Raw genomic sequence first — 17,827 nt, forward strand, 5'->3', positions numbered from 1 at the left:
GACTCCTGGGCACATTTCCACAGGCAGGTGCAAACAGCGCTGAGCCTGCCGACTTGAAGCTGATAAAATATAAGGTGGCCATGTGGGAAACAGCATGGAGACAGAGCTAAACAGCTCTCTTCTAAAAACTAATAGTTTCACAGAATACCTTCAAAAGATGTTTGAGGTTTGTTTGCACTTGATAGGAAGGTGCTGCTCTCCGCTCACAGCTTCAAGCCCAAGCCGTGTTACAGAAGAAAAACCAGCACGGACGTGACTGGCAATGCCAGTCCCAGCTTGGCATCACCAAAACATCCCTGGGACAAGCACGGGCCTCAGCCAGGGCAGGACTAGAAACTTGGCTTTAAGGACAGGAGACCAGTAAGGCAAAGCTGCCCAAAAGGCAGCACTGTAGGAAATGCCAGGGGCAAGTGAGAGGCCAGTAGTGGCTGGCTTCCAGGGGGCCAAACGCGGAAGCTCTTCCCAGGGGGCAGAAAAAGGCAGCAACTGCCAGTGAGAGGATCTGTTCAGCACAGGTTTAACCTATTGCAAGATGCCTTTGAGGACTTAAAACTACCACCACTCCCCTGCAGGAAATACTACCATGGGATCTGCTGTTGGAATCTATGACACACAACAGTTATTGTGATCCACAAAATTATCAGTAAAGCCATTACTACTAAAATCAGTAGTAACACGAAGTCCTAATGTGATTTACACCTGTCATTGTAGTTTAGAGTAACTACAGTTTTATAAACCCACATTTTAAAATCTGTATTAGAATAGGTCCTTTTCAAACTTAAGTCTCATGTGCAGCGCTTTTGTGTAAATAGCAATGATAACTAGTTGGTAAGTGACTCTTGTAAATTGAAATGATACTGGAAAGAAAGGATCAAAAATTATTTCTCCTTTATTTTCATGTAAAATTTTTGGATTTACAACATATTCAACTTTTAGAGATTATACATGCATGTGATATTTATTATTACATATATTTATTTCTTCCATTTTTCTGTGTTTCTTGAAGGTAGGGAATATTTGAATCTGAGGAGGGGTCTGTCAGATATGAAGCAGAGCACATGTATTTTGCTACTGCTCCTTCCCTTAAGATAGGGTAATCCCAAAACAAACAAAAAACAGACAGGAAGAGTTACCAGGACTTGGAATAATCTCTCCACACACGTACTACTGGCTTTACCTGGCTTTTCAACCCTTACTGTCTGTGCTAGGCTTCATTCACACAGTGACTCAAACACAGGGCATATAATCAGATTCCCTTGCAGTGCTTCTATGGCAGAAAACTTTCTTTCTGGCAGAAATTCAGGTAGTGCTTTTCAGTAGCCAGCCCCTGGGCGAGGTGTACTCAATGTTGTAACCAGTCTCCATGTTGTAACTGTCTGTCAGTACACTAGCACTGAATCCCATGCACTTAGCTAAAATCATCCTTAGGCAGTTATACGGCGTAAGACTAAACTTTGCTGTGGACACACAGGCAGCCATGGTGACTTTTTGCAAAAGCAGCTCAGTCAGGCAGAGTTTTTAAATCTATATGTAATGCAGTTTGCATGCCCTTCTGCTCCTTCCACGGCCCATAAGGATCTGGAAGTAATATAAGCTCACGTGATGGCAAACTTGACAATAAACCTGTTGTGTCTCCAGCACAAGGACGAAGTTGGCAGGAAGGTTTAGCCTTTTTTCCTTGGCTGTTGAGCTAAACATCAGCAGCAGCTTTAGCCTGAATACTTAACCTGAGCACACAACCTCTGTGCATATGGCCTGTAGCCTGCCACCTGTGTTTACGGTGTTTAGGAAAAACACACCAAAAATAATCCACAACACTTATTTGTAGTGAATTTATCCCATACTAGTTTATTCAAAAAACATTGACTACTTTTCATTGAGATACTGACTGAAAAGATCCTTCATATATGTCATCCATCAAGAAGCAATTGCTAAGATACCTGGAAGGTTATGACACATTTGAGGCATCTTTCGTACACCTAGCTTGGTTTTCAATTTCAGGTTGTATCAAATTAGAAGTCTTCTCAGCCTCTTAACCCATTAACTTCTCCATTTCAGGAAGTGCACCATCTTTCAGCTACTTCACAAATACACAGTGCTGGATAAAGCAGACAGGAACTTGGTTTTCTCACTCACCCACTGCAAGGTGCTTTAGAAAGAGTGTAACCCATTCCCAAAGGTGAAGAAGCTGAAAATGCCTCATACTGGTGACAAACAATACACTGGGAATTTTTTTAATGCAGCACGAACAGTACAAATACAGAAAGAGTTGAACAGAATAATGGACCTTGCTAGTACAGTGAAATCAATACCTGCTAGATCATAAATTTTGCAGCTATGCTCCAAGATTTCTCAATTTACCTTCCATGTATCGACAGAAAACGGACATGATTTGGGAACAAATTCACCATTAGCAAAATTAAAGTAGGTTATATATAGTTGCTATTATAACTAAACTAGTAATTTTAAAATGTGCTCAGTCTCACAAAAATAGCACCCTTGTAAAGATACAGTCAAATAATACATTAGCCTAGAAGGTACTTTTAGATCTCAAACTACTAGAATCACTGATCCTTTCACAGATTGTGGTACACCAAGACTTACCACAAGAGCTTTAAAAGCATCATAACCGAAGTTTTTAACTTTCCTCACAGCCGAGTCTTGCAATGAACTTTTAGAACACTCTTCTGATTGTTACGTTACCACCTTCCTTTCTAGCACTCTAGATTTTCCCTCCAGCTGTGTGGTCCTGCCATGGGAGCACGGGCTGAACCAACAGCACAGAGTGACAGGACTCAACAAATTTTAAAATAACTCACTCTCTTTATAAAATTGTTCTCTTCAGAACACTTCCTGCTTGAGGGACATTTCCACTCTATGGGCAGAGAAGGAAGGGAGAGAGCAAGACAATTGCAGCTGGCTTGTATTAAAGTACTAAAGTACTAAAGGAAAATCCCAAAAGTTCAAGGACATCAAGGCATCTCACTTCTCCTCTTGTTACAGTGTATGGATTGTATTGTGCAAAATCACTAGCTGGCTTCAGAATCTCTGTTACTCTGAATATTTTCCTCTATACAGGAAAGAAAATGCATACATATGCCTGATAAGCATGCTAAAACAATAATCATCTGTATAAATATATACAAACTCACCTTGCAGAACTACTACAATAGCTCCTGATTTAAAAATACCTCCTTACGCTGACACCATCTTTCAAACACATCTCAAGCCTTGCAGCGATTCATTTTCAGGAAGGTTTTAAGGAGTAAACACCACTGGTGCATGTGTCATAAGGGTCCTGGTCCCTGTTCCAGCTGTTTCTGAAGACTTTTGGGGTGCCCCTGCCCAGCCTGCCGGCATCTAACATGGTGCTAAAAGGGCAAAGTAAGTCTCAGGCTCTTACAGTCTTACTGGCTAGATATGGCTATCACAGCTCTCCAGCCATATCATATGCCTCCCTGGAACATCACACAGGTTTTCAGGCCAAATCTTCCCTGGAATCTAGGAATCAGCATTACAGAAACCGGTAAAGTCAGCAGAGACAAGGATTAACTTTACTATCTTTTAAGAGGAAATTAATATATAGAATCACATAAATATCAAAATGTATGAAAGAAAATGTTTCTAGGTGCAACCCCTGCACTTTTCTAATAAATAAATGTGAAGGCAGAAGTCACTTAGTGCAGAATGTCTTTCCTGTGGAACGTTTGGACACATCCACACTGGCACAGAGGTGCTAAGCTCCACGGACAACACACAGCTTCCCAAGACATTCTGATACTCCTGGATAAGGCTACTGAGGGTGTTTTTTCATGTAAATCAAGAGATAGGCTGTTTCTCCCCTGTGGAAGCAAAGAAAAACAAAAGATGATGTATGTATGAAGATCTAGGTTGTAAGTAACCTCCCAGGTTTGTTCCTGCTTAGCTTTTTGACATTTAGGTCAACTGCACCATCCCTCTCCACTGGTCCTGAGGCAGCATATAAAGCTGACTCCCTGGCAGTGGTATAGCTTGTAGACGGGATTATCTGCCTCCATGGCTCATTCTCTTATGATGGATCAAAATACAAAGCATGGAGGAATCCTGACTGACATATCTGACTTCAGTCCGGATATAGGGTCCAAGCAGCAATCGTAAGTAACAAGACTACTCTGGCAGTCCCATTTGTGACTCCTCAGTAATCCTGCAGGCTCCTGGTATAGTCATATACAGTCACATCAGAGTAACTAGAATACAAGGATGCCTCTTCTACCCTCCTGCATCCCAGTACATCCCAGGCAATATGCAGTTCAAACCATTTGTCATCCCTCTCCTTGCTACCCTCATTCCAAACCCTAGAGCAGCATTAGGTAAAAACAGAGGCATGTTTGCTTACCAGTGGAGGTTGGAGTGTCCATAGGTGCATTTAACATCATCCCATGATACCTAGAGAAGAAAAACACACAAGAGGCAGCTGGTAAAAACTCTTAGCAGATGGACACATAGTGATGACAGCACAGCAATTCTCATAAGAATGGTCTAAGTCGTACTTCCAAGAGCTAAACACCTTTTAATAAATTGGTTTATTGCTTTTATCCTTCAACGAAGAACAGTTCTTTTACCTCTTCTGAAGACATACATTAAACAGATCTAGAGTACATAAAGTAGGGCATACAGGGAATGGCTGCTTCTGCAAATCTCACATCAGAACCTGAGGCCTTGTTTAGTACAGAAGCTAGAGATGCTTTGCCCACAGCTCAGAGTATGCTGTAGCAGAGGACGAAGTGCACAAAGCTCTGCAGCTTCAGTTTTCTTTCCTGGTTCTCTTTAATTAGCAGTCAGTCTGACTGAATGAGACCTGGAGGAGTGTCCAGGAAGCTACAAAAGAAACATGGATTTGTCTCCTCACCTGGCAAACCTCAGAATCATTGAAGCAATACCATTTACATTCTGTGAGACTTCGAATATAGGCACAGTAGTGTCCACAACTAGTTGATCCTGAATGAGCAATAACAGCAAAAAGCTCGTACTGCCAGGCAGCCTGTGAAGAGCCACAAAGAGTAACTTTTAGTGCAGCAATTCTCATTTTCCATTGGCTGAAGAGAAGCAGCAGCCAGGACAGCAAGAATGTGTGTTTCATAAGGAAAAAGGAGAAAGATTAGATTGGCCTTGAGGATCCTGCCGTTTTCACTCTTACCTTCAGAGTTTTGCCTGCCAGCTATGCGCTGACAGTCTCCCTGGAGATCACAGGAATGTGAAAAAGACAGTAGGACTGCAAAGGGGCATCAAAGGAGTTACACTGCAGCCAACACTGCACCAATGAGGTTTTGCTGTTGCCACTTTCCCTTGTTATTTCTCAGTTAGGGGAACAGATCTACAATACGGCAGGTCACTCTCAGCTGCTTGGCAAAGCCATCATCTCTCGGCTAACCTTAGCTCTGCAGCAAACACCACTGCATGGGAAACTTCCAGGAATGGACTTCCTCCGTCTTGGACTGGTGACGTGAGCCAAGCAGTAGGTTTGCTGCTCACTGAGGCCATCTTGCACTGGAGGCTGAACCACAGGACAGAAGATGCCTCTAAGACACTGTTTACAATGTCTGGATTTGGTCACCCAAATGAACTGTGTTTGCATCTTTTCTTTAGCACATTTAGAAATGGAAGAAAATGGTTACACTAAACACTCTCAGAAAAAAGGGATTTTTTTTTTTAAGCCTGTTTTTTCTCCTTATGGCAGAAAGCTTCAGTTGTGGTGCCTTTGGTGATTTAATCTGAACACAGAAAGTTGAATAATGCCTGAACCAGTTAAAACCATAGGATGCAAGACAACACCAGGCACAGGTAAAGCCCAAGACATACATTTTTAAGACGGGTGCTTTGAACTGAGGCAAGAACTGGTGTGATCTCTTAGTTTTAAGAGACTTGAGCAGAAGGGAGAAGAAAATCTGCCCTTTTTAAAAAGGGCATTAGGAGTATCTTACCTTTTCACTGTCATCTGCTTGGCACTGATTTTCTGTCAAGACTGCATTGAAATCAAGGTCTTGTGGGAACGGCAGATAGTGACTAAGTTTGTGAATGTAGGCCGATTCTTCGAAGCAGAAGCGCTTTAGGTGTATGGTCAGAGTCTGTGGCAGATGGACTAGCTTCATGCTCTGTAAAGCAATAAATAATGCCATTGAAAACTAAGAAACAAACCCTGGGGAGGTGGGGTGGAAGCAGCCATTGCCACCCAGTGAATGTAGCATGAGGACCAGCCAGTGCCAGCGTGAATGACTGCCAATTCCACCAGAGAGCAGATGTCAAACGTTTGTAGCTCATCTGCACATGAGACACACATATGTAACACAGCTGTGATAACCAAGTTTCTCAACTTCAGCGTGGTCAGCACTCAGCATTGGGTGTCCCAAGGGCTACTTCATTTCTCATCTGCTTTCTTAACTCTAGGTGGGTAGCACTAGGTGGCTGAGGAGGCAAGCCAACTTCCCTGTGATGTGTGGCCACTAGAGCTCTGTGAAGGACACCAAGCTGACAGTTCATTCCTTCCAGCCCTGCCTTTGTTGATATTACTTCTGCTGCCATGACTTCCACCAAAACATATGGATGCACCATGGCCTTGGAGGCGGCCCAATGGTGGAAATGTTATGGAAGGTCCCCTCCAAGCCTTGAGCTGAAGCAGTCTCCCTCACACACCTCTCTCTTCAATGCACTTGCCTCTTCATGAAACAGTTAATTCAGCAGCTAGCAGAGAACACTGCAAAAAATGGGCAGCCCAGTGGAGAGCAGGGAAGAAAGGAAATCACCCTACAATATCCTACTTTTATGTGTATGCACAGCTCCAGTAACATATTCTTGCCTACCCCTGGAACTATGCAGCAGTGCAAAGCCCCACAGTGGAAACGCAATATAATAATAGAAGCTTTTCCACTGGCACAGAAATGCTACGTCCCTTGGTAACTTACATTAAAACCCATGAAAGCATTCTTTTGTTGCTAAAGCTACATCTACAACTAACAAGAAAGATGCATGAAGTTTGTATCTGGCTGACACTGCCATGGCTGACAAATCTTTGAGTTGCTGATCTCTTAAACTGGTATGTTTGAGTACTTCCCCAATCCTTACCAGTCCTAAAGGGAGTTCTGGGTATAAGAGATATATGGGGACATAATTCTCTGATTACCTGCAGAAAAGGTGTCTTCCTTCCACACTGTTCACAGAAACACATGTTGTGATCAGTCAGCTCTTCTGGATGGAAAAAGTATTGCAGACATTTCTCCTAAGAAGTCAGAGGATATTTCTTTGAACCAAATTCCTTCAAGCTAGATTTCTATTTCTACTTTGCTTCCCAGGGTACAAGCAAACAGCAAAGCTACAAAAGGCATATTTATCCAAAGGACAAAAGATTGCCTAGCAGCATAAAAAAAGGTACCCTATTTTTAGCTGCTTGTGTGATTACATTCGATGGAAAAGAAAAAAAAGAGAAGAAAAATAATATTTTTTTTTACCAAAAAAAAAAAAAAAAAGTGTTCCACATTTTCCACAAAAAATACATTGATATGTAAGTATCTGTTATACCTGCTTCAAAGCCTTAGAGATTTTGAAAGAGGTTCCTTTAGGCTGAGACAGTATAAAGTAATCAGAAAATAAATATGGTCCAATGGTCCACTGTCACCTGAAAAATCCAGTGTCTATCTGTGGCAGCACCTACATAGCACCTACATCACTGCTGTATCTAGCTATCAAACAGCAGCACTGATTTAACAGTAAAAGAACACACCGCGCTTGTCAAATGTAGCGCGTCTGGCCAGGGATTACCAGTTATCTAGGGCGCCTCACTGTGGTACCTAAAGTCTCACAGGTACACATCACTGCAGTAATGAGTCTCTGAGTCTTGCAAAGTATATAGTTAACATTCTTTTTAACAAGGACTTTATTTTCCATCCCTCAAAATCAAACAAATTGTTTGAGAAATCTAGAACCCCTCAAAACAAAGAAATGTGAATGAGACAAGATGACTCCAAAGTCCCAGGCACCCCGTGGAGATTCTTGCAGAGATTCTAGATGAGTCCCAGGAGACACCAGTGCTGCAAGGAGAAGGCTCCCACAGTGAACAGAAGGGAATCTTCTTCCTAAGGAAACAGTGCTGCCACTGAACTTACCAGAGTCCTCAGCACACGAGAATTGGAATCCAACACCGGGAGCGGAAGAGTTAACATGTTGCTGTTCCTCTTTGTTTCTAAAGAGCATTTCTGACATGCCAGGTGCTCCTGTACACAGATAGTGTACAAATTGCTCAGCTCTTCAACCTGGGGGGTAAAAAAAAGCCAAAACTAGGTTTACTAAGAACACAGCTGAGGTATTTCCCTCTGTGGGTGGGAAAGTCCATGTGGACATGGTTACTTCACACAATGTTACTGCTTTAAGGCTTGACTTATGTGGACAAGGCACTTCTCAGCATTTAAAGGAGAACAACTCCTTCCTCTCATCCCCTAGCAGAGGGGAAAGGCACAGCCTATAACAAGATCAGACAGTGAAATACCTGCTTTGATGCAGAATTTTACTATTTTGTTTGGAACTGTCACAGAAGCCTGTCTTCTGTATGAATAAAACTATGACAGTTGGTTGAAGAAGAGTCATTTTTCTCTTACCTTACGCAGCTTCCCTGGGAGGAACTGTCATATATATAACTTACTAACATTGACTAATTTCAATGAAATACACATGGCTGAATTCAAAGAATGGAGAAGCTGTGTCAAGACACACCAATAAATGCTTACAGAAAGTTGGGGAAAAAAAGAAATGCACGACAACTAAATTCAGTGTTGCAAAATTATCAATCTTTTTGTTATTAATCAGCTCTCCTATTAGAACGGAGTACCTGGTGTGCCCTAAAAGTAGGATGAACAAAGGTTAACTGTGATTCAAAATGCTGAAGCCTATGAAATCAGGATTCCCTCTCCCATTTGAAAGATGCAAGGAAAGATCCAAATAGGGGATAACTTTAAGAATTTCATTTAGGACAGCTGTCAGTGAACAGGATTCAAGAAACAGAGCAAACCATACATGACAAAGCCCAAAGGACCTTGTGTTCGTTTCAGTGATAGTCCTTACCAACTCTGGCTTTTTCATCTGCTTCTTTACCAAGTTCCAGAGATTCAGAAAGAGCTGGGCAGCATCATGCTGCACAAACACTGGACAAACAGAAAACACAGCCTCAATCAGTATTATAGATAGCACCAAGCACAGATTTCCCACAGACAGCAAAGGGAGATTTATTGATCCCCATTAGATCCAGTCTCTTGCTGCCTTGCCACTCCCTGCCAGGGGCAGAGCTTAGATTGGAGACAAGCTGCAACGTGCCTGTGTGACCTGAGCAGGCAGCGAGAGAAGATGAGAGGGCTCGAGTGCCCCATTGTACAACCCAGTGCAAAAGTCACGTTCTTGTCGCTGGATGAAGAGTCAAGAGTATATCCAACACTTACTAGACGACAGGGCTCAGATGCTTCACTGAGTTGAGGGTTACATTTGTTTGAGTTCTTCCTAGAAACAATACGGGGAAGATTCTGTTCTCTTTTTCACCCTCGTTACTGCATAGATTTGCCTCCCCCAGCCCCTCGCTAAGGCTGTAACACTCCTGAGTGCTGAGACAAAAATGATAGCGAGGCCTATCTATATGTCTCATCCACAGAATGATATAATCCCCTTGATTCTTACCCAGGGAAAAAGCACACAGTTTCAGCACAGGAAGCCAAGGACGTAGTAACATCACGCTTTGGCTTTACACTCTGGCTAAACTGGCACATTAAGAAACCTAAGATGGTGGGATACAGCCACAGCTTGCTTCAAATGGCTCGGCAGGGAACTGCCTCAAGATTGAATTCAAAGGGGGGGAAATCCATCCCCTTGAACGTGAAGAACTGATGTTCTCAGCCCATGAACTCAAGATTTAGGAACTGTGTAAAAACTACACATAGTTTAGCAAAATCTCGGTATTTGTGGACTACCTCTATACTTGATCATAGGTGAAACAAGCTTTATGGAATAATCCAACAAAACCCACCCTGAGGTGGAAGTGCTTTCAACTTCCCTGCAAGTCTGCAGGGGCTTCAGCTGGGTGCTAGTAAGATTACAGACATCCCTGACTAAATGAAGCTCGGAAAATATACCTTTCCTCATGTCTAACAGCACATCTGTGATTCAGGTAAAGCATCAATTGCTGGGATACAGGACTATATGAGCCACACCTGAATTTTAAAGCAGAAGGACAATGTGGGAAACTGTCGAGCTTTACAAACTCTCTTTGGGCATCTCTAACTGGAAGAGTGAAGGCGTACTGCAGAGCCATTCAGTCTCAGGGTAGAAAATGATGCAAACAGAAAACACTCTGGTTATCTCATGTTCCTCCTTAACACAAGTCTGGGCTGGCTACCATCTGTCCCTTTCAGTGCTGTCCTGTTCTAGCTTTTATGTGATAAAAGATCAGGGCATTTGGATATACATGTGTATTTCTGCACATAAATAGACCCTCAGCATCCCATTGTCACCTGTCACCTAATGCCTGTGCATTTAACAATCTCTCTCCTTTGGGACACTGCCCAGGTGGGAGGTTAAACCAGAAAATTCTTCTCTCTGCCCTTATAACAAGGAACAGGAAGGATACGGTTTCTACCCTTGGAAATCTGGATGACCTCAGTATCTTTTCAGCATGATCCCTTCCTTCTATTAAGAAACAGCGGCTGTTTCACTATTATCATGCCAGTATAGCATTACAGGTTGTCCTCTCTCTGCCCTGCACAGCCTTTTCCCTCTGGCCAGTATCAGTAGCTGAGTCTTCTAGGAGTTTGACAGTTTTCCCACCCTTTAGACATCATCAAGGATATTGGGCAAGGTCTTTTTTCCCCCCCAAGACACAGCATCTCACTCACAACTGAGAGGCAGCTATAAAGAGCACTACATCATCATGTACCTAACTCCTCATATTTCTGAACCTCTGAACGAGATGTCAAAGTCTGCACTGCTTAATACTTGATAATTAACATCCCTGGTCTGCAGACAGAGGTGGGCATGAGGCAGCACTGCTTACATTTCACTCTGTATGCTGAAAGACAGCAAGCAAGGTCTATGGGAGAAACAGCTTTCTGCTTGCCACACTGCATCTTCTCCAACAGCAAGAGCATTTGGTATGGGACATTCCTCCTCTTCTGCATAGCACATGGTGGCACTGTGATCCTATAAAGAGAAGCAGCAATGTGACCAGTAATCAAGCAGTACAATGGAGAAATATTAGACATCACACCTGAAGGAGCAGAGGCAGATAGCACAGATAGCAGCTCAAGAGGAACCAGAATGGGCATGTTTCCAGCAAAAGAAGGAAAAAGGGAAAGCAGACACCTGCACTAGCTCATTCCACAATGCAGGCAGACAGTTCTAAAGTAAAAGGCCACAATTTGAAGCTGGTCTGTTCCTGAATAAGGGGCAAACCGAGCAGGACCTGAAATGCTTCCTGGGCTTTAGAAATAACATTAGTTACAGACAGTTCCAGAGCTGTTTTTACTTCCCACCTGTTCACAACTTCATTCTCAACACACCCTCAAAATTTCATGGGCCTGTATATCACAATTTTTGTATTTCAACTATATGCCAGCTGGAAAGCTCTTTATCCACCCTCAATTTATTGCAGTCCACAGTTTTTTTCCAAGTCTTTCTTCAAATAGCAATGGTAACCTACTGTCTACATTATTTAGCTTTGCCCATTTATGACACTTCTCATCTCTGCATGTCTGTAACTTGTCTTCCTCCCCCTCTGCACAATGGTGAGCATGTAAGAAATCTGGAGAAAGGAGGACTTAATAGGAATGATCCACTTAGATGATTAAAGCTGCAGCGAACTGAGTAAACTGAAGACAAATGAAACCAGTTATTAGTGTGGTTGGTAGGGAGGTAGAAGACTAAATCTTCCTCACAAACAAGCAGGGAGCACAGTCAAGCAAAATAAAATAACACTATTTATTTTCTATCTGCAACAATACTTACTCATCTCTATCAAGTGCTAGCCAGGACTATCAGGTGCCAGAGGCTATGGATAACAATATGTTTATATTTACACACTTAAAGTTAAAAAATTAATAGTGGATATGGCTGTACATGACACATCCTTTAGTTTTAACAGCCTATGAGTACACCTGGAATAAACTCATACCATGTTATGGAAAAAGAGAGATATAAGTCATAAGGACTTAGCTCAAGACTGCAGCTTACCAGTGTGCAAACAGCACATGAATCATAGATGACAAGTCAGAACACCGCAACTTCTACTTTTGCAGGCCCTAGTCTGTATATGACAGACACAATAAGGCAGAGACCTTGCTGAGTGATCTGAAAGTACCTTGCTAGCACCTCTATGATCCAAGCCTTCAAATGTACATCCTATATGAAAAAAAGGAGTGGAAACAACACAGCAACAATGGAAGTATCTCAAGTAGCTCGCAGAGGTGGTACCTTCGAAGTATCCCTGTGAAGTGTATATTCATGAAGAACACTTGGAGCAGAGAGTTCAGACAGCAGCTCTGTCCAACGTTGTATAGTCCAATAGCTCCTGTAGGCACAGAAAAAGATGAAGTGAGGCCTGCAGATAGGTACCAGAAAAGAAAGTGAAAATTACTTAGAAGCAGCTAACTCCTTTTGCACGTATTCAGCCATTCAGTGTACAGGCCCAGCATCTTGGTCAGATCTGAGAAAGTGTTCAATCTATTCTTATGTCACTCAAGCAGGTAACACCTATTTTTGTTTGGCAACTGACAAGAAAAATCAAAGCAAGCCTGGATCAGGAAACTCAGATGTCTCCCAGTTCCTTTATTTTCAGTCTTCTCGTAACACACCTAAACATAAAATAAAGCAGAAGTCAAAGGCTGCCTGTATGAGGATTTTTATTCAGACTTTTACACAGCCAAGCATAGTAACAAAACAAAGAGCTACATGCGGGACCACAAGCTAGCTGTCCACCACACAGGCTTCAAGTTTCCCCTTCAGCCTACCTCTGGTATTCTTTGTCTCAGTTTCAAAGAAAGGAACTAGCCTGAGAGAAGTGGAAAAAGCAAGTCACAGCTGCTCACAATGCATCTAAAAAGACTGTGTATTCTGTGCCTCAAAGCAGTAGAAGTAAGCATGGTCAGAAATCAGGTTTTTTTCTGAAGTCAGCACTAAAGGGAGAGAGGACATGGAACAGAAACTCAGAAATGCATTCAGTCAGCGGTAAGGGTGGGCTATAGCTGGGATGGAACAGTACGTACACCTGAAATACTGATGACAGCTTTTGATAAGCCAATCTAGTGATGCAGTAGAATAACTAGGGCCTATTCCATGGTTTAACAAATCCAGAAGCAATGTCGGCTGTGTTTGGAAAGTGACAGGGCCAGCAGCTAGATATTTTCGGCTGCAATAAGACTTAAAATGGGAAAAAGCTCTCAGATCCTCATGTAATCCCTTCCCAAAACACCAAAATGGTTACTTGGCAGGGCAAAATGAGAATCATCTGTATACTCCTCAGTGAAGAGGTAAAGAGTAAGAGAAAATGAAGCCTAAGGACAGAGAATGGAACAGCAGGCACTAGGAACAGAAAATACGAGAGTGAAGAATAGACAAAACATTATTACCATTTTTTAAGTCTGCCACACCAAAGACTGATGCTAGCCTCTGGTCTTTGGCCTTCAGCTCTTCGGCTTCTTCTTCATTGTTTTGTATTTTTGCTTCTGCCTTCATTGTCTCACTTAGTGCCAGCTCTAGTTTCTTGCTCTTTTCTTGACATCCACTTCTTTGTCCCATCAACATTACTGTACAAAGACAGGACTGCAGAAAGACACAGAAAGATCAGAAAGAGGGGGAGCACCCAGAAACACAGGATCTGTCTTCGTATTTGGTATTTTTATTGTGAAAAAGTTGGAATGTCAATAAAATTAGTAAGATTACTGCAACAGCATTTGCTATATTTGAATTAACATGGGTATTGTAGGTGTGCAGGCTATTGGCAAGGTAACAGATGGGGAGCTTGATGGCAATTGCACATCCTGTCTTCCGTTTGTGGGTAAATAAATAAGTGAACCTTTCAGTTCCACAGAAACAGCTCCACCTAGCCAGGGAACTCCAGATATCCCTGTCAAAGATTTGGTAAAAAAATATGATTACAAATGTTCAAACGGCAGATGTTGCAAAACTCCTTTGTTTAATAAAAAGTAATGCTCTATCACCAAAAGTATCCTAAGTATTCAAAAGGGCACATTTCACCTTCTCTAGCGTTTTGAGCTGATAAACATTTGTCTCTTTTCTGTACTGGGCTCCCTGCATTGTTTTTAAGCACCTCAGTCACTGCTCTACTGTGGCACTTTGGATTGTAATTTTTAAAGGCCTTTATGCACCTAAATGTTGGGGGGTGGCGGGGTGGCGTTGGCGTTTGCTCTTTCAAGTGATCACAAGCAAAGTAACTGTTTAAGCAAGAAAACCATTAGAATGTCTTGATTTTCAAGGGAATATTGGACAGACCATTACTCCCACAGTCTCTTATGACACAATTACTAGCTCTTTAAATAAAAGCTTAAAAAAAAAATCACTAAAGTAAAAATATGCAAGCAAAACAATGTGACGAATGTTCAAATGCAATTACACAAAAATGAAACCTTTTAAAAGCAAACTTCCAACAGGGAGGCAGAATCAGAAAAAAGGATATGCTTAAGAAAGCATTTGGGGCGGGGGGTGGGGGTGAGGTGGTGGACGGGACGTGACACGGACACAGACGACACGACACCGTAAAACAAATGCTCAGAAATTATTATTTTACAAATTTGAAACGGCATATAAAATGAACATGAGGCCAGGTGCTGAAAGAATGAAGAAAAGATGTCAAGAAAGAGAAATAAGCAAAAAATCCTGGTTCTGCCTTTCACAAAAAGAAAATCTTTGCTTTTAGAGCATGTTATTTTTCAGGTTAACTATGCCTAATAATGTTAAATATCAAAGTTTCTGAAGATTCAGGCAGGGAAACTAGAAATAGATATTTTTTTCCCCTAATTATTATCTTTAAGCTTAAGTAAAACTTTTTCCCCAACTGTACTTTTGATTCCTTACTTCTGAACTCTAAGCATCATACACTCAAATTCGCTAAGTATTGCCAGATTTGCTGAGGAGTTTTATTTGGGGGAAAAAAAACCTCAGACTTCCAAAGATAGATTCAAGAGTATTACTTTTTATAACCAAACCCAGTGATCAGAATAGCTACAGAGGAAAAGAGAAATTGGATTTGATTTCCTCCTTGGCAAAACAGAGTCTGAACTCACATTGCCTGCTCCCCTTGAAATGATTTAACGAGGCATTCAGGTTTTGGAAAGCCCAGCTGGAACAGGAGCCCATCTGTACTTCTACTGCAAGAGCCACCAGTTTAGCTGGTATAGCATCAGCCAGAAGCTAAGTAATGCTCACAGCCAGTGGGGATGCCGAAGGAGACAGAAAGGAGGAGGACAGGCACAGCAGAGGCAGCTAAACAACAGCTAGGGACGTGGCAAACTTGCAAGATACAGCTTGTGGTAGTACAGGCTGGATTAAGGGTGAGACGAGAGAGCAAGCTCAGAGCTAAAACGCTTTGGGTGACTTGAGAAATAGGTAGAAAGATATTAGAGCAGGAAGGTGCAGGGTAACAGAGAGACGGGAGGTTTTGGGTCTCTGGTTCAATGAAACTCTTCCCCCAGGCACCCAGGCGCTACTAGTGCGAACCTCAGCGTGGCAGCCAGGGACACGGACACAACTTCCCAACCCTTGCACAGAACTGCCTCGTTTTGGCTATCAGAAATACAGCATTCCTAAGATTTGCACTTAACTTTCCTTTCCCTGAATAAATGTAAAAGAAAAAAAAAAAAACACCTGGTAAGCGAGTATAGCAATTGCGGAGCTGGCTCCCCTCTGGGCCTGGTTTCCCATCTTGCACGGGAGGCGCGGGGCTGCTTCTCCCTCGGCAGGTCAGGGGCAGCCTCAGCACCGCTCCCTCAGCGCACATGGCTTGGCCAAGCCAAGCACCACGCAGAGAACAGGCAGTGGCGATACCCTCCTCGCACCCAGCACCCTGCAGCCATCCAGCCCTCTCATTCAGCCCACTGCCCTCCCTTGTCACCCTGACCTGCTTCACAGCCCACCTGCCCTCCCAAGGCACCGGCCTCTCGCTTCAAACCCCCACCGGTCCCCTCACACCCCTGCACCGCAGCCCCCGAAGCTCCCCGCTGCCTGAGGAGGGCCCAGCACCTCTGCCCCTTATCACCCCTTCCCCGCCACCAGCAGCTCCTTTCTCCTCACAGCTATCTTGGGGAGCAGGCGGTTGGGGGGTGGCGCTGGGCTGGGAGGTGGGCAGCCCTGGGGAGGAGGCGGCTGCCCTGAGGCACTCCCTGAAGGGCTGCCGCGGGGATTCGAACCCTCGACTTCCACACTTCTCTCAGATGTGACCGAAACGAGACTTCCCACCTTTGTCCGGCTCCCCCTTCCCCGCCGCCCTCCCCCTCGAGCACGCCGCAGCTCTGGGTCATCCCATCTGACAAACCAACAGAAAGGTTTCTTACCAATTCCCGCAGGACCAGGCGCACTTCGAGCCTCGGCGTTCACGCTGCCCCCGCTGACGGGCGCCGGCGGGCTCGGGCACCACGTCTCCCCGCACCGGAGCACCTGTCTGCGGCGCCGGCCCAGCCGCTGCCAGTCGGGAAGGCCGGCGGCAGGCAGGGAGGGCAGCGGGGCAGCGCCTGCCGGGGCGGTGCTGCCGGGCGGAGCGGCGCTGCCTCGCCTCTGCTCTCGCCGGCTGCGTCAGCGGGCAGCAGCGCCCACCGCGCCGCTCAGCTTTCATTTCCCGCTCGCAGGCAGCCGGGACAGAAAGTGAAACTTGGCTCCGCTGCAGCGCCCCGCCTCCGGGGCCCGCCGCTGCGACATGGCGGCTCCTCACGGCAGCGGCCCGGCGGGGCGGGGGGGGGGGCGGCCCAGCCGCCGTGGACCGCCCCGGCGCAGCGCCTGCCCGCTCGACTCGAGGGCCGCAGGCCCCGGATGGACTGTGGGGACACCGGGCTGGGACAGCCGCCCGCTGAGGGAAGGCAGCTGCCCCTCCCCCGCCGCCTCCCCGCAGCCCGGTTCTGTCTGGTTTCTTCTGGGCAGAGGCAAGAGCGAGCTGTAGCGGGAGGGCTGCGAGGCTGGAGGCCGCAGAAGGCCCCTCTTTGGCAGCGGCCGTACCCCAGGGGGTCGGTTCTGCCCGGACCTCGCATGGGGGTTTGTTACCTCTCAGAAGCTGACACGGCTCCGGCCTGGCATTTCTTGGGTTTAGCCACAAAAGCAACAGAAAAGCCGAACTCCTGTCAACGCCTGCGGTAGCCTACCTAGAAGTGAGGAATAGCTCATTTAAAAGAACCCAAATAAATTACTCACTTAGAAACTTCACCCATGTGGCAAACTGAAAGGCTCGGCAGTTTCTTATCTAATGGTGATATCAAATGATCAATAAAATTGAACGTACTGTCAGTAGTTTGACTTTAAGACATTTAGAACAAATGAGTTGTCAATGGTTAATTCAAGTTACAGGCAATTTTGCATGCCCTGCTAAGCGCTTCATTAAGCATCAGCAAGTGCTTTGTTTAAAGGAGGAAAGTACCACCACAAGACAAATGAGCTGACCAAGTTTACTACAAGAAGCACTAACTAGGGGACATAATTCCAGGAGTGGGAGATTGCAACCACCGGTACTCAAGAAACCTCCCAGACCCAAAAAGAAGTTGAGACTGAGCATGCAAACTGATTAACACGAGAAGCAACAGAATCACTTGGCAAATAGGAAACTGAG

At 44.4% G+C, this 17,827-nt stretch overlaps 1 protein-coding gene across 5 annotated transcripts; it reads right to left on the bottom strand.

Moving 5' to 3' along the window:
- Window positions 1-871: 871 nt before the first annotated feature.
- On the bottom strand, window positions 872-16,821 carry USP18 (ubiquitin specific peptidase 18). 5 transcript variants are annotated; one of them, XM_055712086.1, is made up of 12 exons: window positions 16,569-16,816; window positions 15,736-15,849; window positions 13,629-13,821; window positions 12,475-12,571; window positions 11,060-11,205; window positions 9,088-9,167; window positions 8,136-8,282; window positions 7,157-7,252; window positions 5,961-6,131; window positions 4,889-5,020; window positions 4,376-4,425; window positions 872-3,842 (listed from the first exon to the last, which is right to left on the bottom strand). In XM_055712086.1, the coding sequence occupies exons 3-12, from the start codon at window positions 13,801-13,803 to the stop codon at window positions 3,794-3,796; spliced, it is 1,143 nt and encodes a 380-aa protein (XP_055568061.1). In that variant the 5' UTR covers window positions 13,804-13,821; window positions 15,736-15,849; window positions 16,569-16,816; the 3' UTR covers window positions 872-3,793. The 5 variants fall into 5 exon arrangements, with proteins under 5 accessions (XP_055568061.1, XP_055568062.1, XP_055568063.1 ...); XM_055712087.1 differs by lacking the exon at window positions 15,736-15,849 and having other exon boundaries at window positions 13,629-13,805; XM_055712088.1 differs by lacking the exon at window positions 15,736-15,849 and having other exon boundaries at window positions 16,569-16,815.
- Window positions 16,822-17,827: the final 1,006 nt, after the last annotated feature.

The sequence above is a fragment of the Falco cherrug genome, chromosome 5 (genome assembly GCF_023634085.1).
Source record: "Falco cherrug isolate bFalChe1 chromosome 5, bFalChe1.pri, whole genome shotgun sequence".
Taxonomy (NCBI): domain Eukaryota; kingdom Metazoa; phylum Chordata; class Aves; order Falconiformes; family Falconidae; genus Falco; species Falco cherrug.